At 45.5% G+C, this 26,550-nt stretch overlaps 2 protein-coding genes across 2 annotated transcripts; both read right to left on the bottom strand.

Moving 5' to 3' along the window:
• Positions 1-224: 224 nt before the first annotated feature.
• LOC146203457 (beta-1,3-galactosyltransferase 5-like) lies at positions 225-11,288 on the bottom strand. Its single transcript, XM_084603021.1, has 5 exons — positions 11,250-11,288; positions 6,065-6,412; positions 4,143-4,381; positions 1,925-2,153; positions 225-455 (listed from the first exon to the last, which is right to left on the bottom strand). Exons 1-5 carry the CDS (start codon positions 11,286-11,288, stop codon positions 225-227), a joined length of 1,086 nt encoding a protein of 361 aa, XP_084459147.1.
• Positions 11,289-13,599: 2,311 nt separating this feature from the next.
• On the bottom strand, positions 13,600-19,981 carry LOC146203456 (beta-1,3-galactosyltransferase 5-like). Its single transcript, XM_084603020.1, has 4 exons — positions 19,883-19,981; positions 17,884-18,182; positions 17,222-17,554; positions 13,600-14,021 (listed from the first exon to the last, which is right to left on the bottom strand). The coding sequence occupies exons 1-4, from the start codon at positions 19,979-19,981 to the stop codon at positions 13,664-13,666; spliced, it is 1,089 nt and encodes a 362-aa protein (XP_084459146.1). The 3' UTR covers positions 13,600-13,663.
• Positions 19,982-26,550: the final 6,569 nt, after the last annotated feature.

Genomic DNA, 26,550 nt, shown 5'->3' with positions numbered 1-26,550 from the left:
TAAGACAACGTATAACTATAGCTGAGCCAACGTTAGGTTCCGGTGCCTGCTAATTGGCCTAATGCTTTTTAAGCGGTGAGCCTTTTCGGCTGGAGCCATGTCAGACCTGCTTCTCTCTTGTTCAAAAAAAAAAAAATTACAACGTGCGGAGGTTGCAACTGTTCACATCACCACATGCACTTCTCATAGCGTTCGTATGCCCAGAGCCATCGACGACAGCACGCCTACGTTGAAGGCGACTCCAGAAGAGATCCTTGTTTTACACTGCGCCCTCCGGGGCATCCGTCGTACTTGACCAGTGGCGGGCACAGCATGCTGGCGTTGTGGGCGTGCTGCCATGCATCCTGCAGCTGTGCGATGGACAGTGGGTGGGCCGAGATAACGGACCGGTATTCGCAGTACGGGAGGGGTGCATGTGGGACGAAACACTCCGAGTGTGTCAGCTCGATGCCCGCCTGCACGTCGACGGAAGCCAGAACATATTGCGCTGCATTCAATCGTGGTTGCGTAAGAGCGAATTTGCTGCGGTCGAAGAATAACAACGTGAACTCTGCAGGCAGCTTGAGCTTTGCCGAAAGCAATCATACAAGTGCGTTAGCAGTCAGAGACGCTCTATAACCAAAGTTAGTCTGCGTTCGTTGGTTTTAAGCAAGCCCGTCTGCCTTTCCTGGCTATACAGTCATGAAGAACACGTTTTACCAATACAGGAAAGAGAGAAGGTGGCAGTCGCAAGTTCCGAGTTGGAGAAAACTGAATCATGCAAAAAAAAAAAAAAAAAGAAGAAGAAAAAACCCGAAAGGAAAGAGAGAGAACTTGGAAAGAGCGAGGGACTTCCCCCTGTTTGTGTGGACAGTGACACGTGCTGGGCGTCCATTGAGTCGCATTAATCATTCACACACCCTCATTATCCCTTCAAGCTTTCTTTTATGCTTAGTCTTTCCTCTTCGTACACTTGTAATTCGCGTAGCTGCTGTCCTTAACCGATTACTAATCGACACATTTACTTGTTTTACAAATGCTCACATGCATATTATACGCGCAATCAGTTTAAGATGTGCCAGGATAGTCGGATTTCCTTTTGGTCGCTATAACGCGGATAGTATAGAGTACTCTTCTTTGCACCGCTGTTGCTCGCTTCGTTCAGCCCCAGGGAATAATTCCGCCTAGTACCTAGTAGAATATACATTAACCTCATGCTCAGTTTCATGGCACGGCTGGAAACTATGTCTCCGTGAATGCCGCAACTTTTTTTTTTTTATCTTTTTAACTCAGGTAAATTGAACTGTATACATTAGGATAAAACGTTAACCGCGTACACGCTAAGCTACATATTCTATGCTGAGGCATGCAAAAGTAAAAAAATAAAATAAAGAGCCTCTGCCCGTGCCACTAAGCTACAGTAAAATGTACTTTCCTTGTACTTGTGCGTGCAAATGTTCGTCCTTACTTGCCTTGCCTATATTCTCGTGCACAACTAGTTCTCCGCGGGGTTTCGGACTTAACACAGTCTCGATGGACAGAGTACAATCTTGTTTAGTAAAAGAGCGGTCCTCGCTGTGTAGTTGGGTAGACATAACATAACTATAAGGCAACATTTAGCGCAACTTGAGCGAACACGGAACAACAAGACTCGAACCGGGGTTTGCCTCGCTTGATTGAGCGCGCTATGGAAACGACTTCTGACACCTCACTGCCGCTGTTGTGGCGATAGAAGCCCAGTTCAACGAATTTCACGTGAATATGAGTGATCGTGAACCTCGCGCTGAGTGGATCCTAAGTTACACCATTCTTGTAGAACCGATGATCTGGTCCTGCAGCAAGTCAACTATAAAAGTTGCAATCACACTGATTTGTCGGATGAAACACACGCACTAATTGTAGAAACGTTTTCTGCACGTTGCAGGAGCCTTCTTCCCCTTCGTACCTTTTTAGCCACAATGCCGGTCAAGAAGACGTCCTCGATGAACAGGAACGGCGTCAACATCGCCTGCCTGTAGAGGGGCCGCACCGCCTCGCGCGACACGATGTAGCCAGTGCCGTGTATGTACGATGGAAGCCAGTCCGCGGTAAAGACCGAGGGCGGCAGATACCACTTGGAGCCTGCCCGGCGGATTGTCTGTCGACCCTGCATAACGTAGCCAGCCAGGAACGGTCTGGCGACCAACAGGACGTTCCAGCGGTCAGGTACTGCGGGAAATGGTTCTAAGCTCGGGATAGCTATGCTCGGCTGAGCTCGGTGTGTGCACGTCGGTAGCTATAGCTGCCGGGCTTGCACTGAAACGCACTGATTCAAGCCTGCAGTAACCGCCACGTAGCATAAAGTAGTCATTTGTTAAGCTTCGCTTCGCTCCTAAACAAGAAGCTAACCACCATACGGAATTTACGAACACCAGAATTTTGATGCCTTTTTCTTCTTCAATGTAGTTGTTAAGACCGATTTCGTGAGATGTTACGATCAGTCAGTGGAGTAATGCACACAACTTGTTACCAACTGCCGTTTATTGTTTTTATCGAATCCTGCTACAAAAAAAAAAATAAATAAATAAAACACTTTCAAAGCCATACAATTTCTTCTTGGCGTCATTTTGGCAATGTTGGCAACTTTCTAATAGCTCATCTAGGGTTCCTTGGCAGACTCCACCCCCATTCCCGGAAAGCAGCCGAAAGTGGTTGGAAAGCAGAGCTCATCGGCGAAAAGTGTGATGGTATAGGGATGGGCTCGAGCGCCGATACTGAAGCCATTGCTTAAATAGAATGATATGGCCGGGCGCTAACAGTGACAGAGAAGAGCGCAAGGACGGAAGACAAGAATAGACGTCAACGATTCCCTGCCCCTGATGACTATAAGGCTGAAGTGAATAATTTTGCATATGCGCGTGTTCGCGTTTCAATTCGCCCCATTCGTACATTCACACAAGGAAATCTGTATGCAAGGATAAAGAAGCGACCGGTGGCTATAAAAAATGCTACGAGTGAATACTAAAAACCCTTCCTCTCTTGCACCCTGGGCGAAGGAGTGATAAAGATAAGTTGGTACCGCACCTCATACCATCCTTCCCTTCATCATGTCCCTCTTTCCATGAGTGCAACCTCTCCCTGGCCCGTCTTAGTCACGTGACCAGGGGTGGCATGTTTGCTAGGGCGGTCATACCATGGTCCAGGTGCGTACGGTTCGGACTTACGTGTGCTACATTATATTGCCACTGAGCAGCAGCTGGTGAACGCAGGGACTTCCGAACGCACCTGCATGGCTTTGTCTCACCAGCATTGCGCTTCTGCTAGTCCCGGTCTTCAGAGTGTCTACGTAAGATCAGAGTTTTCGTCACGGAAAAAAGGTTCACCGATCGGTTGTTAGTAACTTAGCAAACCTCACTAAGCAGCGGCTACGCTTATACGCAGAGCCGAAAAAAGGTTTCTCATGTTATAGAGCGTCCCCTCTAATTGGTCTTCAAGAAAGCCTTTGGATTCACATATCCCGATCTTTGACTGTACGGACACATATTTACTGGGCGTTTGAGGTGAATGTTTTAAGCGCTGTTTAAAAAGAGCTGAAATGTATTTACAGTACGACATTATCGACGTTCACATGCGCCAGAAATGACGTAATAAGCTGGCTCAACAAAATATAATAGTAGATTTTTAATATTTTTGTATGAATATTAATAGTAGACCTTTAACTGTTTGTTATATTAAGAGGCCTCATTATAATTACGATATTGGCAACTTGCTGCCTGTTTTCGATGTTAAAGAATGCGATTCTGCTCGCGGCGCTCCAGGGCAAGGAGCCTTGGTCCTCCCAAAGGGCTAATCCGACATCTAACAGTCGAAACGCGCTCGCAACCCCAATCACGAGCAAGCGTATCACATTCGGGGGTCATGTCGAGCGCCCTTTTCTGCCACACTTGGAACGGGGCGGGGAGTCACGTCCCGGTGTCTGCAGTCGCGCCGCTATGCAACCAGTAATGTGATGCCGCTCGCTAGTTCAAAAATGCAAGAGGCCTCCAGCTCCGCGCATGCATGCTGGCGTCTCGCTTTCTTCTATTCCTTCGACCGATAGTGACCCAATTGCAAAACTGGTCAACTTTCATCATACTCCCGTTACGCTGCATATAAACTGGACATGAAAAACTAAAGTACACGACCTTCCGAATCTCTCGCCGTATGGCTTGAGGAAGTGTAGCAAGTTTTCCACGTTGATGAGCATGTCGTCGTCGGCTTTCAAGATGAAGCGGGTTCTCGAGCAGTGAATGTAGGCCCACTTGAGGAGGAACATAGTCTTGATGGTCAGGTTCCGGTAAGAGTCACGGAAGTCCGCCTGAATGATGTCGCGGTGGTGGGCGCTTTCGTTCTTTAGGCTCTCTTGAATGGTTCGACCCGAAGGCTATCAAAAAGAAAAAGAGAAAACAAGATGAAAAACTGCGAAATCCGCTTGCAGCAGAGTAAGACAAGAACATTTCGGCTCAGCCTTCTTGGCTAGGTGCCCCGCTGTTGTTGACGAGCGAACGGTACTATACGGACTGATACTGCCTGCCAACGAGTTCAATTGATTTAAAAGACTTCATTTAGTTAACAATTCAGTTATCCGACGTGGCTGCTGCTGTAATATACGTACGAAAACTTTGTTCGAAAGAAAATGCTGACCGATCTAACAGGAAGCAAAGTGCGAGTCTTTCCATCGCAAACTATTTAAGCATGGGTTGCCTCGACTCTCTAAGAAAGCACATCCACTCGCCATGCCGTTCCAATGAACTACCTAACGTTGTTGAACGCATATTAGAACGACCAGCTCTCTAGCACTCAGTATCCTGTTGCCACATTGTACTTCACTGCTGCGCTAACAAACACGTTGATGACGCCACGCCGATTCTGCACGCGTTGTGCTGCGAGCTTCCCTCTGGCGCCTTTCTGTTATGCAGATGAGTGCGTGGCAGTGCTATAGTACGTTTTCCTGTTTATCTTCCGCTGCAACTGAGCCGCTGCGTCACTTGCAAGACGTCTTTGGCTGTGAGAGGACTTCAGGTTCAGTCATACACCGCGCCTCACAATTGAGAAATACGACGTGAATGGGCAATACGGCGAACATAGCAGGTTCGGGCTCTTTTTTTCTAACGTTCAACCGCCGAGTTGGCTCTCTCGTCATATGGTGTACTACTGCTGAGCACGACGCCTCGGGATGAAGCCCTGGCAGTGAAAAAATGTCGATGTGCACGTTGCAGAGAACGCAGGCGACAGAAATTAATGCGGAGACGTCTATTGAGCATTTTCCCCCCTCACGATACGTTTACATCTCCTTCCAAACTCAGGGGCCACTAAAGCGATCGATTCATTTGCGTACGAGACTGTTCGTGCCGTGCGAAGACCATATCTATAGAGTCTCTATTTTATTAACGGGATAAAGAAGCAGTGTTCTCAAGGTAGTCGACAGAATTATTCCCTGCTGACATACTTGTGCCCAGCAAGTTATTAATTACGAGGAATGCAGTCGGTGTGCGCGTACCGTAGTTATCAGTAAGGGCGCTGAAAGAATTTAAAGACTGCGTGCTCGGCGGCTCTGCACACAGAGTCAGAAATCGATGTGGTAAACCCTGAACATATATCTACACCAGTTTCTTCCTGGTCGAGATAGACAGTGTCAGGAATTCCCGTGGCACGAGCGAGAAACCTCGATCGCACCCGAGGGCGATGTCGCTGCTGGTACTCCAAAGAGCGTCCACTAATCGCATGCCGCAATTAACGAACATAAGCTTAACACTCAGGTCTTAAATATAGCACTGCTGGTCCATGGACTGCATGGACTCATTCGCACACTTGCTGCGTTGTAATGAAAATCTTAGCGACCGCCTTTGCAAGGCGCCGTCACAGCCATCTCTCTTTCGGCAGTATATCACCCCTGAAATAGCCGAAAAGGAGACAAGGTGACACAATGTTTGCTCACGATGCTATGGTATTTTTCAAATTGGCATCTGGAGCTGCCAATCAAGTGCCTATTTTGTTTATCTGCAATAGTAGCAGCTGTCGCAGTCATATGAACGGGGCTAAAATGAAGTATGTTGGAAGCGCATACCTTGTCTTCGGGCTTTCCGACGAGAAAAAAGAGAGCAACGTTATTGGCGGCGGCGTCGCGGCCCCATGTGTCTCGTATGGCGACCCTCTCTTCGAAGTTGCTTACGGCACTGCAGACAACAATGGCCAGGTAGCGCGGACAAGTGACGGGAGGCAGCACTAGGAACCTACGAACGCCCACCACACGCACGATGATGTCTTGCTGGCGTACGTGCCAGCGCATGTCCGATGAGCACCAGCGCACCACGGCGTAGTTGAGTCCGCCCACGACCGCCAGGAACCACACGGCGGACACTGCTAGCTTGAGGACCCTCACCCGGAGCCTCGGTTTCGACAGTTTGAGGTGCGGCTGTGTGTAGAGATGGGTGTGAAGTTAAGTGGCACTGAGCAATGCGTTTCATAGTGGGCGGCCATGAAGCGCACGCGTGTCAAGGAGTGGTGGAGGCGCACCGTAATGTCACAGCGGCAGGATTAGTATCATGTTCTCCACTAGAATTTTTAGCTGCATTCGGGAGCAGGAGGTAAGAGACAAGTGAGAAAAAAAAAATTACGTTACCGAGTGTTCCTGACGTTGGAGAAGAGCGGAATGTGCATGGCGGTAGCTACAGTCCCTATATGACGAAATTGCTACCCGTGGGCGCTGTTTTTCAATGAATAAATGAGGGCTACTGTTTAACACCATTCGGCTGCCGAGGAGCTGCAGGGCCAAACAGTTTGAGAAAAGCATAGCCTTTGGGACGAAAGTATGGCTTCTTATAAATGGGGCCACGTTTTCACCAACAGTACTGGCTGCATGTTTTACGCACAACTCTCAAGCGGAAACGCGTGCGTAAGCTACATAGCTAAATCGAAAATGTTTCCTTGGTCTTTGGAATTGGTCCTTGAGGTTGCTGCTTTTGTTTTTATCCCTATCCACACCAGCCGCTCATTTCCCTACATCAACCTGGAAGCTCTGCTCGTTTCATAGATGCACAGCTTTTGAGCTGGGCTCCAGTCATTTAGTTCGACACATGAAACATGACACTTCCCAGTCCATGGGGCTCCTTTACATTGTGATACCACGGAAAAGTGTGGGGAGATGGCGATAACAGAGCAGGCAGATTCTTGAGCTTGTGCAAACGACGCCTGGCCTGAGCCTTATATATATATATATATATATATATATATATATATATATATATATATATATATATATATATATATATATATATATATATATATATATATATATAACCATACCTCCTGTGAATCTAATATCTTTTCAAAACTTGAGAAGCTATTGACTGCATTATTCTGAAAAAGCACTGAAAGATGGTGCTGTTTTATCCCACAGCTGTGACCACGGATAATTGATGTTTTAGTAGTCTTGGTGACGGTAAAGTTTCAGCAAGCAAGCCAGCCTAAGCTTGTCAAAATGGGCTGTGATACATTTACTCACAGAACATGCAGCTTGAAAGTAACTGCAAGTTAGTAACAATTTAGAACAGACGGAAAATGAACGCGATGAAAAGAGCCCATGAGAGGACAAAGATGGAAAAAGAGCTGAGACTAGTCAGTTACGCCCCTAGGAACTCCTAGCTGATGAAGACATAATTGCTTCGAAGTGTATAAAGGAAAAAACAAATGGTGCTACATTTTGAGAATACCTAAGCAAAACTGAAGGTATATCTTCTTGTTCCCTACTGTATTTCCCGCCGGTTGTGTCAAGTTACGGAGCTGCACATCTCGTAAGGAGCAGTGGTACACAAAAGCTGGACGTTTTGAGACGGCTATCTCGGGAAACGGTCATGCCATGTACGAAGACTCTGCCAAATGGCATTTTCTAAGAATACGACCGCCCGTGAAATAGACAGAAGGAAAGGCAGACAGGTTAGCATACGTTAGCGATATAATGTGGTGATTTAATTAACTACTACTGGATAGTAACTTGGTGCCAAAAGTAATGAATTATTTTTAAATTGCTCCTATTAGAATGCATCACTTCGCTTTGTGTCGGCATAGCTTTCACCTCTCCTTCGCACTGTCGGTTTCTCGAAAGCAGTGGCGACGCAAAAGGAAACTGGCCACCAAGACAGAGATGGTGTACACGAGGACGAGTGGCCATATGCGCGCAGGCCTTAGCAACCATTTTGGAACCAGGAAAATCCATATAACTCTTGGCACTTGATACGAATACAACCACACTGAATCACAGTTCTACAACCTTTCTCCTGCACCCAAAAGCATCGCACGGAAAAAGCTTTCGTCGGGCACAAAACTGTGTCGTCTCGAACTGCGTCAGCAGAGCGGCTGTCATCATAGCGAAGGGCTCTTTCAACTCAAGGCAAAATTTTGGACTCCCACTTTGGCGCTAATCTACTCCCACGATGCATCAAAACTACGATATAAAACGCTTTTAGTAGATGCGTTCAGTGTACGTGTTTAATATGAGCGAAAACTGAAAAGTAATTTAGGGCTAACTGCAGTTATTTTCTATGAATAATTGTGATGTAAAATAATTACTTCCTCTGAGCAGTAATAGTCTACGTAATATAAGTTGCATTTACGCGACAGTCGGGAAAATAATGAGTGATGTAATTTATTACTTTTTTCAAGAGTAATTTTGCCATGCATGATTGTTGTATGAATTTTTGTCTTTGCGAGAGGGATAGTTCGGTTACAACAGGCAGCTCAAGCGTCGCCACATGGAAGGCGGATATGGGCGCAATCTGTACGTCTGAATGAATTGAACAGTAACGGCTTCCACTTAGCACCGGCTGATCCCTGCATTCCGTACTACACAGGTGGCACAGTGAGTAGTGTTTAGCCCATAGCAAATACGCTAAAGACACACGTGCTGAAAAAGGTTTTTGCAAAATACTCGATTGGTTTCTATTTCACAAGCGCCTATTGCACGTATGCCACGATGGGAAAATTACTAAATATCAGAAGGCGCTTCGGCAGGCGACAAACAGGGAAGCTAATCAGCACAGATGTATTTTCCAACCAAAAATAGAAGGCCGATGAAAAAATACTTAGCTGAATATAGCCTGGATAGAGTATTAAAAACAAAGGAGGGGAAGGAACTGATTATTTATAGAAACTGGAATATTGAATAATCGCTCACCCACCATTTGGGAATTCTTTTTCGCCTTCTTCTGACTGTGGCCTTTCATTCTTCTTCACCTTCTTCTGACTGCGGGCTTTCAGCGTTGACAAAGCTTAAGGTGGAGAACTGTAAATAGGTTGTGTCACTGTAAATGATAGGAGGTGCGATGTAATGCTTTACGTACTGACGAGGGTTTCCACCGTTGACCACAATGAGCGGAATATGCTTTTGAAATATTCTTCTTTTTCTCCCTCGGTATACATGGCACATACCGATAAGGGGTATTGGCCAAAGTTCATTGCAAGCGTAAGAATAGAATTCATGATGTCGATTTAGACTTTATATTCACTACATATAGTAGCGAGAGCTACACTACGCCAACTGCTTCGCCTCTACGCCGTGATCGCACTTTCGTTGTGGTCGCACCTTGGTCGTGGTCGCACTGAGGCGTTGTCTAGCAACCGCTTGAAGAAGAAGAAGAAGAAAAAGAAGAAGAGGTCGTGGAAGGCGGTAGCTGGCAGTCGACATAGTCGAGCACTAACTGGACGTAGGGCTTCCTGACATTACTTTTGGCAGAAGCTGCCAACTCGGGCCTCTCCTTTCATATGGGAGGGTGATATCAGAATCAGCCTGCCAAAACCCTTGCATGTACGTTATCCCTAGGCCACGCGGGCACATTCGTGTGGCTCGGTTAAAGCGGGGCTTTATATGTTGGCTGGTAGCTTACGCTATTGCGTCATCACGAAGGTGGGGGTGAAAACAGAGAGAAAGTACTGCCGTAGTGGAGGGCTTCGGACCACCGCGCAACAGACGCTTTCGCCTCATCGCACTTTAGTCCTCAAAAGTGCCCCCTATAGCATAACTAAAGCTGAAACCATATAGTAAACTACTATGTGCATAATAATAATAATAATAATAATAATAATAATAATAATAATAATAATAATAATAATAATAATAATAATAATAATAATAATAATAATAATAATAATAATAATAATAATAATAATAATAATAATAATAATAATAATACATATTAATTGGTTCAGAGGAAGGGAAAGGCGCAGTATCTGTCACACTTGTCTCTGTGGACACCTAAACCGCGCTTTAAGGAAAAGGAGAAAGGTGGGAGTGAAAGTGGAAAGAGAGAAAGAGGAGCCGTAGTGGAGGGCTACGGAGTAATTTCGACCACCTGGGGATCTTTAACGTGCGCTGACACCGCACAGCACACGGACGCCACTTCGTTTCGCCTCCATCGAAACGCAGCCGCCGCGGTCGGGATCGAACTCGGGCAGAAAGCAACGATATGTGCAAAAGCCATGTCGTTACTTTCAAGCCGAACCTATGCGTAGCCATGTAGAGAACTCTCGCGTAACTCCATGTGTAACCACAAGGTAAACCAGAGCTAATTTTTGTTCAATATATTTTTTTTCATGAACATGCAGTTACAGCAGAAAATCACAAGCCTTTTACCTGAAATGTAGATAATTGACTCTTGGAAACGCGGAGAGCTCGGCGCGAAATTTGAATATCTGGCCTGCTTCTCTGAACTGAGGAAAAAGAAGAGATGTCACTAAGCGACCGCCCTGACTTGCCCTCCCGGATTCATGTCTGTGCAGTAAATAAAATGATACGCTTTTCCAGCTCACGGTCGACAGCGTATATCCGACACAAATAAATGAATAAGAAGCATGCCCTAAAGATATACACGATTTCATGGTTGTTTTTTTTTTTTTTTCATATTTTATGCAGAAGTAAAATATTTATTTGTTCTTCACTTTGACTTCAGTATTTCCGTTCGTATTTTTCTTACCTGAGGATTTGATTTCTTTGTGTATCGGTTCATGTCTCGAAAAGAACCATATAGTTAGCTGCCGAACCATCGATGCGACAGTCTTGACGCGGCGCACCATGAAGAGCAGTCGTCACCACCATCACAGTCCTTTTCGTGTGAAAGGCCTCTGGTATTTCTCCAGTCAGCACGGATTGCTGAACTAGCTGGCGCTGCATATTGGAAGGAACAGAGCGGACAGACGATAGACAATGCAATAAGCGGGTTAATACATACCTGTAACATAGTACATCGCTTACATCGTACCTTTTCTGCTTGCAGCACTGCTGTCTCGTCGTGAACCATATCGACCTAAACTGAAAAGAAGCAATCTGAACCAAGTAAGACCGCCGCAAGCTAATGACCACCCCACGCGATATCGAGCCAATCCGTCAGCCGGCTGTAATCAATAAATGTTTTCATCACCATCACCACCGGCTCTCGAGTTGCGTAATAACTTCCCTGCTTGGCCCCTCTTTTTGACATCAGTGAAGGGACTTAGAGCACTGGCTTACATCTTTACTTTGTCTACTGGCAGGTTAGTTTACAGCATTCTTGCTACGTGGGGACTAGGTGCGCTTTGTTGCTGTCACTGCTGCCACAATGAAACCTTGACCTTGAAAAGTGAGACCTCGAGGAAAAAAATTATAAATGAAGTTTTGAGTCGAGGCCGATGTGTTGGATATCTTAGTTCACAACGAACAACCGAGTGGGAAAAAATCCTGCAGAGAAATTTAATAAATACTTGGTGTTTCTGCCAGGTGGCAGTCAAGGCCCTGAAAAAAAAAAATAAATTACTGTTGGCTCTGCACAACAGCAGATTGGCCCGATCCTAGCACAGATCGTTCATTGTCGCCTTGGACATGCAGTGTTTCCCAAACGAATGAAGATTTCCAAAGTAGCAAATTTCTACGAAGGTGGTAACCAAAACCAACAGTCATATTATCGCCCAATACCTATTCTGCCAATTTTTTCGAAGTGTATTGAAAAAAATTCTCTACAGACGAATGTCCAGTAACGCCGTTTCAATACGTTCCTAGGAAGAAGTTTTGGACAGGTAGGAAAAGTAATTTTAGCGACCTTTGTAGAGAAACTTCTCACACTTGGCATTTGCGTTGGTTTTTCAGAAGCGTTCGATCGAATCCATCAATACATTGTTGTCGAAAGTCGGACACTGCGGTTTTCACGGGAAATTTTTTGAAATGATTAAATCCTACCTTAATTCCCGTGTTCAACAAGGGACTGTAAACAATGAGTTAACAAATTTCAAACGCCTCTCCTCTGGCGTTCCACAGGGCAGCGTTTTGCGGCCGCTGTTTTGCCTCCTTTACGTCAAAGGCATTACAGAGATTTAGATTGCCGGAGACGTACTGACGTAGACGTATCCCGTAGGGGTCTTGTAAACCGTTATACGTCAACAACAGTGAGTCTACGGCAAGCTAATTTCTATATTGTCTACGCACGTAAGATCCCAAATTTTGTAACTTACGGAAATGACCACCGCTATTTTCTTTAAAGCCGTAAACTTACAATATCTTGAAAAACAGAATAGGACTATCTGCACCTACTTTATGAATGGTTTGAATGTAAACCAGTAATCATAAACATTAGACAAATCGAAGGTGTACTTGTTAGGCCTATTAATAAGCTGATTTCTAGTCCCCCACTGTGCCTAAAATATTGTTACCAGTTCAAACAGTTAATACGTTCAAAAGTTTTGGGCTGCCTTTTAATGAAAAAATATATCATGGGATGAACACCCCGATATGGCCAGGGAACAAATTGTCGAAGGCTGTTGGTGTCACGTTTCGAATACGATATTGCCACAGAGAATTATTAGGCCTATGTTGTGCAGTGCACCGTTTTCTTCTGTTCTTAAGTAACGTTTCTTAATGGGGACACCACATCATTTACTGGTAATAAACAGCTACGTCTACTTCAGAAGAGAATTTTATTACTAATGCGCCACAATTCGAATTAACATGCTGAACCGATCTTTCAGACATTTGGCGTCCCCTCCGTTTCCCAGCTGTATGACATACTCTTAGCATGGTATGATACAAGTATTTTAAAATATAGCTTATTTATGACACAGCTGTCTTCTTTAATAAGGAAACAGAAGTATTCCGCTCATACTTATTCCGTGTAGATTTTGCATAAAATTCGAACCAATTATTGCCGCCAAATGTTGCGGTGTATGCTTCCTTATTGACTAAACAGTGTACCAGAGATATGCGTATACCTAAGCGCTACCAACTACGTTGTGGCACCTGATTTGAACTCGTTTTGTTATTTTTTACCTTTAGCGCTGACGTGCTGTTTTGTGCGTATTCATGCGTGTATACTACTGTAATTGTACGTAACTGTTATTGTATATAATTTTTGTCATACTGGACAGCATTGTAAACTCTTTGTATAAAAGCTTTTTTTTTTTTTCTGTGTTTTGTCAGCCCGCCTAACATCTTCCAAACGTTCAATAAACTAATTGGATTGTTTTCGCTGTTATCTGCAAAACGTTCCAGTTAGCGCTATGTTATGCCCGCTGCGGCCACCGCATCAATCAAGGCCAGCCTCAGGCCCCAGAAATCAAGACCAGAAGACGGTATCAGCCCAGCGCTCTTTTCTTTTTCTTCTCTCAAGATGAAATTGGACGAAGTGGTGATGTCTCGCCTTCCTCCTCGTCAGCACTGGTCGTCGGTGTCGTTTCGTGGTGGGCACCGTTCGGCCGCTTTGTCTCGCACTCGGTTCCACACGTCCCGCAGGCTGTCCGGCTTGGAGACGGTGCCCGCAAGGAGGCGGCGGTAGGCGCACGGGTCCGGCAGCTCCTCGCAGCAGGCGAAGCAGGGCGAGTGGATCAGGCGCAGCTTCAGTTGGGACGCCACTAGCCCCGTCAGGAAGACATCTTCAAGGTGAAGGGCGGACGTGTTCAGCGCCTTGCGGAACAGCGGCCCCACAACGTCGCCAGACAGCACGTACGCCACGCCCGACAGGTAGGTAGGCAGGCCGTCTCTGTGATGGACTCCCGGGACCACGTCGTACCTGGCGCGCAGGGGATGGCACGGAAGTTAATTGCAGCGTCGCGTATTTCACGGCCTGGACGGCCTGTAATCTTTGAGGTAAGTTCGTTTTCGCGAGCTGCGGTTACAACGTAGGCCGGGAGCAAGCACCCGCCCGTAAAGACACGTTCCGAGGTATAAGGCGCGTTCACCGACAGTCATGATACTGAAAAGGGGAAAAATTTCGTTCACTTGTCGATGACTTTCCCTAATGACACGAGGGGCGGGCGCTACAGACTGGAATCGAATTGCAAGAACAACTCACCCTACATTAAAATGCAATGCAGATCATTTTTTTTTTTTTTCAGAATTGGATGACCTGAAATGCATAAGGATGTTTATTAGAAACTTACGGGCCCGGCAAAGGGAAGGTAGTTCTCATATTTTCAGCTTTAAGTTTATTTGAGCAGTGACGGTTGCTATGGTTATACAATCGTACAAACGTGCTCCAACTTGTCTTGCGCTAATTTCACAAAAGCTCGCTTTATACAACTGTTCTCGAACACAGTGCAAAACGGCTATCAGGCAGCGTCAGCGGTCACCATGAAGCAACAGCTCACAACAAAGCAGTATGCGTCAAACAGCACAAGGAAAAAAAAAAAAGCATGACGACAAAACGGAAGAGGGGGAAAAAAAAAAAACGGCACGCGCTGGAACTGCACGTCTGAAAAACGACGCCGTGACGAAACAGCAGAGGGAAAAAAAATAATAATAAAAAAAAACATCACGAGGACAAAACAGTGCAGTGCAGTCCGGTGCAGCATTGCCTGAAGAGTGCACATGGCAGAACTAGTGGTTATGCGCTGTCAATGCTTTCTTGCAATTAATAATTAGTTTTATTTCCGTATTATGAAAGCAGAATCTTGGCCACTGAAAGGAAATTGACGCAGACGTCAACCTGCTTATTCGCTTCTGCTTGCCTTCTCAAGCTACACTTTGCCGGTTAAAGTTTGTTGAACTGAATTGCAGACAAATTGCAGCGACATTATCTGTTTGATAGTTACCGGAGTCGCGGTAAAGTGCCATGATGACGTGTTAACCACACGACTCGATTCACCAGAGGACACCTAAATGGGCGGTTAAACTGTCGTACTTTATCAAACAGTTCATAAAGTGAACAGTTTAACAAACGTTGACATTGGAAAATTACAGATCATTTCAAGAAAAAGTGTATACACGACAGAGAAAATATTTTCCTGAGCGCTATGGCAGACAGCCTAAACTAAATTAAGAATTCCGTCGCAGTACGAGTTGTGACAGTTTTCCCAGCCGCAGCGCTGCTCCACCGTATTGCGCATGCGCTCTCGTTACGCGATAGCGTATGCAGTTCATACCTCCAAAAGCCTCCGTCGCCGTAATCACAACCCTGCGGACAAATCACAATTTTTCCCGTCCACCGAAGTCGAGATTAATCGACAGGGTCATGATGTCACTAAATGATCCTTGCGCGAGAATTTCAAACGCCCTACATTTAAATGAATCTTAAGAACTATCGGATGATGCTAATAAAGAGAAACATTGCTAGGGGGTTCCTCTAAAGGGGGTATTGCAAAAAATAAAAGTAATTCAACAAAACAAACTTTTCGGCATTGCGGTTTTATACCATTGCATAACAGGCAGGCTTGCAACGCATAGGCTAAGTAGGGTCTTGGTTCCAAGCGTGTTGAGGGGCACCTAATGCTCGGATGTGTACTGCGGTTGAAGAAAAAAATAGTTTTAAAATCTCAACCAAATTAAAGAAAAATAAATAAGATTCGTGGAAGGAAAAGGCGGTGCGGTAAAGGCGCCATTGCGTCAAGTCTAAAGGCGCAGCTTACGCGCCCTCCCAATTTTTCGTTATACTTTTTTCCCTGATGCTCTCCTGTCGTCGCGCTGAGTTCTCCATGTTCTGTTTTAGGCTGTGCCGTTCTTCTGCGGCATGTATTTTTGACGAGCGCTGTGGTTTCTGAGTGCTGTTTGTTCCCCCGTGGCCATTATAAAAAAAAAAAAAAACAATCCCAACGGTCGTGTTGGTGTTCTGTTGAGCAGACTCAACTTCACATCTTGAATCTGTGTTAGGATCATACAGGGCAGGTGTGGGCAGAATACTGAAGCGCAGTTAAATTTCAACGGAAAAGTGGCCACCATGCTGGAATTGAGAATTCTCAGAATTATTTCTAGTCATTTTTGTGTTTAGCCTATGCTGAAATTACTGACTAATTCAACACACGAATATATTTTCTGGCTAAAAAATCATATCAACGAACCGTGAAGTGCAGAAGCGATTTTCGGGGGCGTTCAACAGCGATGCAGCCTATATTGTACATTATCTTCAATATCTATACGTGGGGTGTTTAGACGCATAATGCTGTGCATACAAACACTGCACATATTGAGCACCAACACGCACAGGTTACAAAGCATCGAGCAGTTTGGCACAATACACTCTAATAAAGAGCAACTCGAAGACCGGTTCTGGTTTACCGGTATTCTACCTCAAGTTCATCATATATATGCCCCAGCAAATTTATATAATATATTCTGGCGAATAGTTACTGATTTTTGTTGCAGTACAACTAATCGAGTTCAGATGCGACATTCTGTTAACTGAGCCACAACACATCACAACTCATGCCTTCTTCGCGGAACTTACGCTACATGTTAGGTTTTACCGTTGATATATTGGTACGTTTATGTACGCCACGCGGCGTGGGACATGTGAAAGACAAGAGCGAGGTGGATGCGCGAGGACTGGTGCTGGGACAAGCCTTACTGTGACTGTACCTAGCTTTCATGCATTCCCCGCATATTTTGTAAATATTACACCCATTCCCCGTAACAGTATGTTGCGCACACTTCCAAATATTTGCCAAAGGAGCCCATTTACACGTTTCAGCTAAGCTCTTATAAGTGTACATTTCCTGTGTATATGCTCTGTAAAAACACAACTGAAAATCAACCCAATCACTCAACATAAACTATGCTGGGGAAACGCAACCAAATTTTGGTGAGCAATTGTTGAGTAGACTCGTACGCAGCAAGGCGTCAACTCGAGCTGAAAAGAAATTTTGTAAGGAGCTATTTTGTCGCTGTGCCAGTCTTTATGTGCCGTTTAAGCGTGCTGTATTTTTCAGGAGTGTGATTCCCATTTACCGAACAAAGTAGATTAGACTTATGCATATTTACAGCAACTGTAGCACGCACCTGGATCCGTTGTTCCAGACGATTGGCTTGGCTTCTTGTTTCTTTCCAAGCAGGAAGCTTGGGCTGCCTCCGCGGACGTGCGTGTCGTTCTCGAAGGCTGCTTGTTTGCGCTCAAGCAAGCTGACCAGCCGCGGGATGTCCACGTACGCGTCGTCGTCCGCCTTGAGGATGAAGCGCACGTGTGGACAAAATGATCTTGCCCAATGCAGCAGCAGCAGCGTCTTGAGTGTGCCGTTCCCGCTGGTGTCCACGAAGTCGGCGTGGATCATGTCTCCGAACACCGAGCTCTCCGGCAGGAGGGACGGGTCACCGCGTGTCTCTGGACTACCTGGTCTGTTTGTAGGGGTTTCACAACGCAGAAAATCGCAGCGAATTACACCATGCGCCATAAGGCAGTTAAATAATGGAGCGGCAAAGCGATGCTATTGGTGCCGGACGAAAAATGTGGCAGTCCTTTTTTTTTTTTTTTTTTTTTTTTTGAGAAAGAATTACAAAAAAGGCGATTAACGCTCAGGAGGTGACAGAAGGTTAGGATCAGTATCTTTGCATATAATTGCTGCACGGGGTAGCTAACTGTGCGTAAACGCGGTAGGAGTAACTATATGGTTGCGAAGAAACCACCCTCAATAGATTTCATTCTCAGGTCGGACGCAGGAGCTCACTTTAATAGCACCATCCAGCTGAGCGTCTGCTTGGCACTGTCGTTGTTGTTCTCGGGGTGCTTGCCGACCAGGAAGTAGACTGCGCTGCGTTCTGGCTGGATTTCGCGAGCCCACGTCTCCCTGATGGCAAGTCGCTCGGGCCCGTGCTCGGGCGCCGACCACACGACCACGGCCAGGAACTCCGGGCATGGTGTCTGTGGCAGTGTCACGAAGGCACCACTAGACACCACGCGCCGCAGCAGGTTCGCTGTGGCCGTGGCGGCCGCCGGAGGTGGCTGAGACCATTGAGTCGCGTCATTCTGTCCTCTGCCAGTAGAAACGACCCAACGGACCGTTGTTAGTCGACATTACGGACTCACGCTTTTCACGTTTTGCGTCAAACTAAGAAATTTAAAATGTAGATCGTCGACCCTTAATCACGGTCAACCTGAAGGAGACACTTTATTCTCATCCTTTTGTCACGTAACGAACCGCTTCACTTCTACAATGAAAAACGTAAAAGGCCTACTTAGGCAACAAATATAGGGAAAATGAGGACATCGTTATGAGATACATACAAAGGGAACTCAAAAGGCACTGACGCAAAGGATTTTTTGTTTCGGTGTTGATCAGTGTGGAATAGTAATGTAACCGTGGAGACAAGTGGTTATAAAGTATAAGAAAAAAAAAAAACGAAAAACAACACAACCACGTGCTGTTGTCGGAGTTGAACGTTCTAGCAGTGACTGATGATAAACAGGTAGGGGCCTCCAGGAACCCTGTATTTCACTAGAAATTGCTTTTTTGTTGCAATTCTGTTGCCGAGTTATAATTTCGGCCTTGTATTTTTGGTATATACTGCTTGGAATGCCAGGATCGACAACAAGCAATGCCCTTTTGCGGGTCTGAAGTTCAAGACCCGCTGAGGAAGAGGTAAAATTACTGAACCAGAAAAGAAATTTCATACAGTACGTCCAACACAGACCTTTCGGTCAACTTAAACAGCGATGGCCTATTGAGGCCACAGGTAACTAAAACACGTTCTTCGTATGGAAGCACAGGGATAGGGCCAATGAACACGTGGAAACTGAGACGTGTTCTGTGTCTTGCGCACGTCTTTCTGTGCACAACAGGTCGCCCAGCGCCCGCGAATTTTAGACTCCCCGGCAGTTTAATAAAGGAACCGCATGACATTTGTTTTCGGCTGGACTCCGCGGGCCCCGAGTCTTTCCTCAAGTAATATCGTACATAGGAAGAGGAATGAACAGGAAATGCTTCAAATAAAGCAATGAGACACCACGTGTTGAGCTCTGGCTGTATGAGAATGTTCACACAGAGCTCCGTGCGATAATGCTCCCTAAGTCGCCAACTTTTTCTAGAGGGTTGTGTATGAACTATACCCAACCGGAGGAAAAAAGAAAGAGCGTAGGTTCGCATTGTCCTCGAATTGATTGCAATTATTCTAATACGTTACTGATACTATGTGTCAGTGTTCAATGTTAAGCATACGCAGCAGCGTTTCGTTCAGTGGCGTTAGCCCCTTAACAGCAGGCGTGTGCTAGAACATTTCTGTGGTTGGCTCATAAGTACCGGTGCATGCCGTACTGTAATTGGGTTTGAAGTGTTCAGGCACAAAGCCTTACTGATGACAGATGTGCCGGAATCATCCTTCCAAGACACGACAAGATTGCCAACGGCTGTCGCTCTCTTGTGATGCCTTCCATATAACGGTCTGTTTCGGTTACCATATTCAAATAACCATAAAGCGCTTCAAGAAAGCGAACACAAAGTAGCGCAAGCGCAGTTTTTTCTGTCTGCCCTTGACTTTGAAGCGCTACATTTTTCCACCATAAAGTGCGCTAGATTCGCGCTGCTTCCCGTCGACTGAGCCGAATTGCGCAACGTCTGCCGGACTGGATTGGGGGGGGGGGGGGGGTTCATGTTCATGCACGCATTCTTTACGTCAGGGCTAGCGATACACCACACTATTTTTCAGCAAAGGGCGAAAACAACTGCTTACTGACCTGCGCACCATGACGTAGTACATCACCAGCGACATGAAGCTTAGCCACACCGCGATGGTGACCCTCCGCAGGAGGGCAGTTAAAATCTTAGTCATAATGCCGCCTGATTAAGGCGGGCCCCACTCGAACAACATCCCAACATCATTTTCTTCGGCCCGGCTGACCCGCACGAGCATGATTTGCAATCGGGTTTGAGACGGGTGGTAATTGAAGACGATGTCAGTGATTATCAGTAGCCTCTTCGAATGGGGCAAGTTTCATTTTGCAATAGAGATTCCTTTGGCAGCAGAAATAAACCGAAAAGTTCCTCCTAATATCGTGTAGTGCACGCCTGTTTGAGCGACGCGCTTATTTAGCTCGAAGAAAAAGCGAACTGGCCACTCTGCACGGATTATGGGCCTGTATAGTACTCACTTCGAGGGCGTTTGCAAACCATGCACACCAGAACAAAAAAGGCAAAACATCATAGAAAGTCGCTTCTGCTATGAGGAATAAGATGTGTATGCATAAATAACTTCGTTTTACCCGCCATAAACCCCACACAAGTAGTGTAATTTGTTTTTTTTTCTTCTTCTTTGCTGTACGCTTCGATTCTTTGGCACTAATGGTTCAAAGGCTCCGGTTCAAAGGCATCAGTTGCGCAGTCACTGATTTGTGAGGTGTGGAGAATGATGTCTTTTAACACGAACACAGGGGCCTGGCTCTTCCTTTGTCTTTTATGTGCGCATACTTTTCTCTTTACTTTCGTTAAATTTTCAACTGCTGTCATAAACAAGATTTTGATCCATTCCCTTTTATTGGGCACTGCGCAAGACAATAAAGAATTAAAGCGGCAGCGGCGTTACTGTATGTGCAAGAGGCTAACTACAGGGGCACTATAGCGGCCAAAAGCCGGAGCCTGCTCAAGTTTCTCGATTAAAATAACCTTCATAACTTTTATATTATATGGAAAGCCTCGTTGTATGTCACATGACAAGTCTTCGAGATCTGAAAGCCTAGATGGCGGGGCGTATACTGTAATTCATGAGGTGTGTAATCATTTTCGACGATTCCGAGGGGCTTTAACGTACGCTGGTATTGTAAAGTACGTCGGCGCTCTTCCATATGACCTTCATCAAAACGTGGTGACCTGGATGGTATTCAATGTCGCGACTTCTGCACAGCAGCTGAATGGCCATACCACGCACTGCGCACCTGTACCGTGAGTGGGGTGTGGAGGATGAGACCGCACTGTCAGAAATGTCCGGCGAACAACAGACCGAGTCTCAATTGTCCGCGGCATAGTTCCAGCTGTGCCTTTGATTCGGACGTACCCAGGCCATGGACCCAGGCTGTGGCCGAGTAGCCGTTTAGCATCCGCCATTTTGTGTGTTTTACTATAGTCTGATAATCTGCCCCATTCCTTATAGCGAGCTAACTCCGGCTTGCCAATTCTGTGTTACTACCACCACTCTGATGGATTCTTCGTCTGAGAGTTGAAGGAAGCAACTTCCAAGGAACACCGGCAAAAGCCACTCGAATCTGCTCGGGAGTCAGGGCTGCAACCAGGTCTGCAGGTCCGGGCTGTCGCGGTACCGCAGCGTCATAGGTCTGACGTGGAGTGGCGCTTTCAGGAGCCAGTTATGCAGTTACTACTGGAGGGATATTGTATAAGCTGCACTTTTATAAGTTTTTTCCCGCCTTTCACTTATGTGCATTGTGCCGCAGCTGGCCACAGAGCCAGCTTTTTCACTTGGCTACGCTTTACAAACGCCAACGCCAGCCGCCTCAAAGCCGCACCTTACTTGGACGGTGATCTCTGCGCACAGCCTGGCGCGGCCCGGCGTGTTCGTCAAATCGACGCCTATGCTTTCATGCTGTCTCCGTCACGCCTTTTCTCCCGTTGTGCCAAACCTGGGGAATTGTTGCAGCTTGGTGGATTAAACTATCTGTCTGGACACCATGACTTAATTACTGCAATCAGTGCATTTCTTCGTTCTTATAACCAGGGTCGCTAACTAAAGTGTTAGACTGTAAACTTTGATTCTCTTTCGTTGCCAGAAGTACCTGAGAAATTCTCGAGAGCTTCTGCGGAGAATCATGACGGGGTGGGAGGATGAAAATTAATGAAGCGGGAAATGTGCTCATACGATATGCACATGTTATTAGAATTGAGCTTTTGCACCATACTACGATTTAAGAAAGGACAAAAATATTTCAAGCGTGTTGGAGGGTGCGAGGGTTGGGTGATTTTTTGATCGTCATAGTGGTCGCAATTTAATCTATGCCCTTAAGATTTCTGCCAGTAACTGCACTTTTTTCTTTTTTTTTTATTCGTTATTAACGTTTATGTTGGTAGGTCTTGAAAGCAGTGGTTTGCGGGAACACCACTGGACTTGCCATCAGTATTATTTTTATTGACATACTATAGCGGCAGGAGGCTATGCCCAGGCACGGCAGTATTATTATGTTTACCTCCCAAGCCCTCTCAAGTGTCTGCCTGTACGTCGCATTTGGCAGTTGAAAAAAAGATATTTCGGACTTCAGTAGTACCAGAGTTGAAACATGGGTAAGTTGGTGCATGTTCTTGAAAAAAAAAAAAAAAAAAAACAGTCAAAAGACGAAGGACAAAGAGGAAAACGAGGCACGCCTATCGACTGGACTAACAACTGTGCTTTATTGTTACTAAGCACAGTTATTAGTCCAGTCGATGTGTGTGCCTCGTCTTCCTCTTTGTCCTTCGTCTTTTGACAGTTTTTTTTTTTTTTTTTCATCAGTACCATGGAACAACTACTTAGCCGAAAACTTGTACCTCAAATCCCCCTTCGTGCCACTAAAAGTATAAGCAATAGTTTGTGCTACGAAGAACGTCATTTGCTTTCTTCTGTAGAGCCGGTTCCGCAAAGTTTCCTTTGAAGAACCACCCTACAGCGTTCGCAAGGGTAAACAGGGAGCAGACTTCGACCATGAGAATTACAACAATTTGTCGGACACCACCTCTGCCTCTGTGCGCGCAGTGTTTGCGTAATAGATGCCTTTTGTTTGAGGGCCTGAGTGTGCATTCTGCGCAACTGCTTCCTTGTCTACTTCTTTGTACTCTCTCGTGCTTCTCTAGGAATTTCTGGAGAAATTGCTTTGTTCGGCACCTTTCGTTCATTCCGATCGGCTGGGACCCCTGCTTTACGGGGATAGAGACTTCTAGAACCCGCCCCACTGCCCCCTCCCCTTCCTTCTTCCCTTCCCCTTCCTGCACCGTTTGCATTTTCTTGCTTGCTGTGCGGGCACATTTACAGTTGGGGTTTTGGTGCCCAGTATATGACCATTTTCTTGCCTCAAAGGCCCACCGGCTTCTGCCGAGTCACGATCTCCCTTTTTCTGCGAAATAAACTCCAGTGCATCAGCTAGAGTGAATGAGATCGCATTTGCTTCCTCTTCATCCTTGAAGGGGCGCAATATTAGATGTTTCTTCTGTTTCCTGAACTTCCCTGAGGGAAAGTCCACGCAAAGATGCTCTCAGAAGCTCGATAATCTTCTTGATTTTACAGCTGTAGTTAGACTGTCGGAAAAAGCGGGTGCTCACCGAACCGAAAGAATAATCGGGGGATAGCGTGTTTGAGCAAGTGAGCATGCCTCCATACTTGCCTTCTAGGCAAGATTTAACCTCCACTCCACTTTTGTTTTGTTTCATCTTCCTCTCTCATAGAGATGAGAGAGGAAGATGAAACAAAACAAAGGTGAAGGATGTCTTGCCTAGAAGGCACGTACTGCTGGGGTGTGTTTGGATGCATGGCAATAAAAACGAGAGAAAAGATGCACGTCGCCACATAGCTGCTGGGTATCATAAAAAAAAAAGAAAGTGTGCCAATGGCCTACACCCCCCCCCCCTAGCTCCCTCCCTCCCTCCCGCCTTCCCCCCCTCCCACCTTCCCGCACCCACCCAAATGGACTCAGTATAATATTTTTCTTTTCGTTTTTTCTACATTAGATGCTGGCCTTCCCATAGAGTCGAAGGTTACAGTCGATATTAGTGCCTGAGAAGACAAAGCGCAAATAATACGGTTAATTTCAAGTGTTTGAAAAAGCGAAAGTCAGGCTGACGACCTTCGTAAACACCGCCATAATATACACGATCAGCTTTGAAAAACTGTACATTGCGATTCCGTCTACTTGATATCACGAAACTTGCGGCGATTCTACAGAACGCCCTTTTTGCGCCAGAAAGCAGACTTTATACGGGCTTGCCAAGAAAAACAAGCCATATCTCGTAAAGAAAACTCTACGTGGGCTGATTAGGAGGTGGCCCTGTCCAGCTCCGGCCTTGCGGCACATAGAACCTTGCTTGCGAGAGCTCGGGCAGTGGCTTCAGCCAACGGAGTCCCGGACTGAGGACCCGATCAATCCTTAACCCATAACTTATTTTCACAAATCAATGTTTTATACTACTACTACTGCTACTACTACTACTGTTATTGTGCCATAAGAGGGACATGAGTCTCAGTCTGTGTGTGTGTGCGGGGAGAGGGGTGGGAGGGTGTAATATTTATATTGTAGTTAGTGCAGGTTAATGAGAAAATATTAGATGCACCACCATCTTCATCTATATAAGAAGAAATGCCTCGTCTACGCATGAAACTTCGCTCCAGTACTTTCCGCGGCGGCTAAGAAACATTGCCAATACTCTAAAAGCTGCGATATAAGGGTGTTTCAAAGCGACTATTGAACCCGACTTTTCTTGTAACAGTGCTTTGTGGGACTAGAAATAAAATGTTATGCTAATATAACGCTAATGAAAAGCTACATGGACAGTTGCCTAAATTCAAGTAATCAACTTTACGGCATAGAGACCTTTTCAGAAACAGGTCGAAGGGCGCCGCTTTATTGGACACTGAAGTATGCTCGCTGAACTAGAAAATGGTTTAAGACTAAAAGATCCCTCATGCTCTCCACACGATAAAAAAAACAAACAAAAAAAAAAACACGGTGGCTCCGAGAGTTTTTAAAAGGTGTAGGTATATTTGCACTAAAGGATTGATGCTAACCTTCATACTAGATGAATCCAATCTGCAAAAATGATCGTAACAAGCTTGTTATTCATAATACCTACAATTAATATCGAAGCTGACACCAATTCGATTTCACACCTAGTCAGGAGGTGTTTTTCCTTTTTTTTTTTCTTTTTTTGCGCAGACATACATCCTTGGTCTACATCGGGTCTTCCGCGATTCTGAGCCCGAATGTCTAGATGTCGCCGTGGCTTTTAAATTTTGTCCTGAAATAAAACTTCAATGCCTGGCAGAAGCATTGAACTGTTTCATGGCTCAAAGTTGAGAAAATGCTGCTTTCCACAAGGAAACTGTGCTGCTACCAAACTTAATCATTGCCCGACGAGTGGCGCATCTCAGCGTATCGGTTCATTTTAACTGGCCCCGGTCGCTAACACTATCAATTAATAATTAAACGTTTCGGCAAGCGCCCAATATGTTTCAAAGATATCCAAGTGAATAATTTGACATACAAAGTATGTTAATACTTTGCCATAACGTAAGCGTGCTCAATTATTTTTGCTTTCCATTTTTTTGAGTATCTGTCCCACAATGCCTCTAAACTGCCTTTGTGTAAGGCTCAAGCGGAGCACCAAGAAATTTTTAAAAACTTTTGCCGTACAAGACAAGTGCTCGTCGTGGAAAGTGAGGGGAAATGTCCACAATATGAAACTGATATAAAAAATATTTTCTGCATCTGCGCCCCAGAAAGTCGCTCTATCGACCGGCTTGATTCATCGCTCCGTCTTTAGGTCTCCGGCTACTCTCGTTTTCTCTTTTTCTCCCATAACAAAGAGGCATAAAGTAGACTGCTACTAAAAGGCGTGGAGATAATTTCCATTTAGTGAGGATCTGGGCGGCTACTGTGACGTCGACAGTGGTAACACCGACTGCCGTTCTCGTTAGATCGCAAGTGAAAGGCTGAAAGTGTTTTATGCTGCACTGCTGTGCAGCGGCAGCCTTTTCTTTCAAGACAAGGAGCAGACAAACAGAGCAACAACTTTTATTAGCATAACTCAGCAGTTTCCACAAACAAGACACCATTTTTTCTGCTTCAAAGAAGGCAGCGATGGTAGCCAAACAATTAACAAACTAGAGAATCGCGGCGTTTAAAGTCAAAATAAGAGGAAGATAACAGCGCTGTCAGACTGCAAAGCTTGCGGCAACACACTTTGGTTCAACCTGAATCGCAGTAGCTTCTCTAGGCCGATGTTTAGTGGGTACATGATATTTCCTGAACACATAATGACTATTCGGTGTAAATATTAAAAAAAAGAAAAATCAAAGTAACAGCAGCCTGGTCGAACAGGAGGCCCCGCTATCTATAGCCATGGAAGATATAGAGCCTTTTAACTTTTCGAAAGACATGCTCAGAAAAACTGTAAAAAAAAAAAAAAAAAAAAAAAAAAAAAAAAAAAAAAAAAAAAAAAAAAAAAAAAAACCTCCACTAGCGCGCGGGAAAATCATCGTGCCACAGGATCGATGATCTGCTGCCACACAGGGACGGCGAACGCCACAAAAAGATCCGTGGGAGGCCTCGCTAAGCGACCAGCCACGCAAACTTAAGAAAAGCAATTAACCGTCTTAAGGGGCATCAGCAGTGCTGCAAAAGGATCTGCAGACAACAGGCTGCCCTGTCATCT

Source organism: Amblyomma maculatum, chromosome 1 (assembly GCF_055883805.1).
Source record: "Amblyomma maculatum isolate TAMU_Amacu chromosome 1, ASM5588380v1, whole genome shotgun sequence".
Classification (NCBI taxonomy): Eukaryota; Metazoa; Arthropoda; class Arachnida; order Ixodida; family Ixodidae; genus Amblyomma; species Amblyomma maculatum.
Note: the sequence above shows the minus strand (reverse complement) of the source record. Positions and strands in the feature narration are given on the sequence as shown.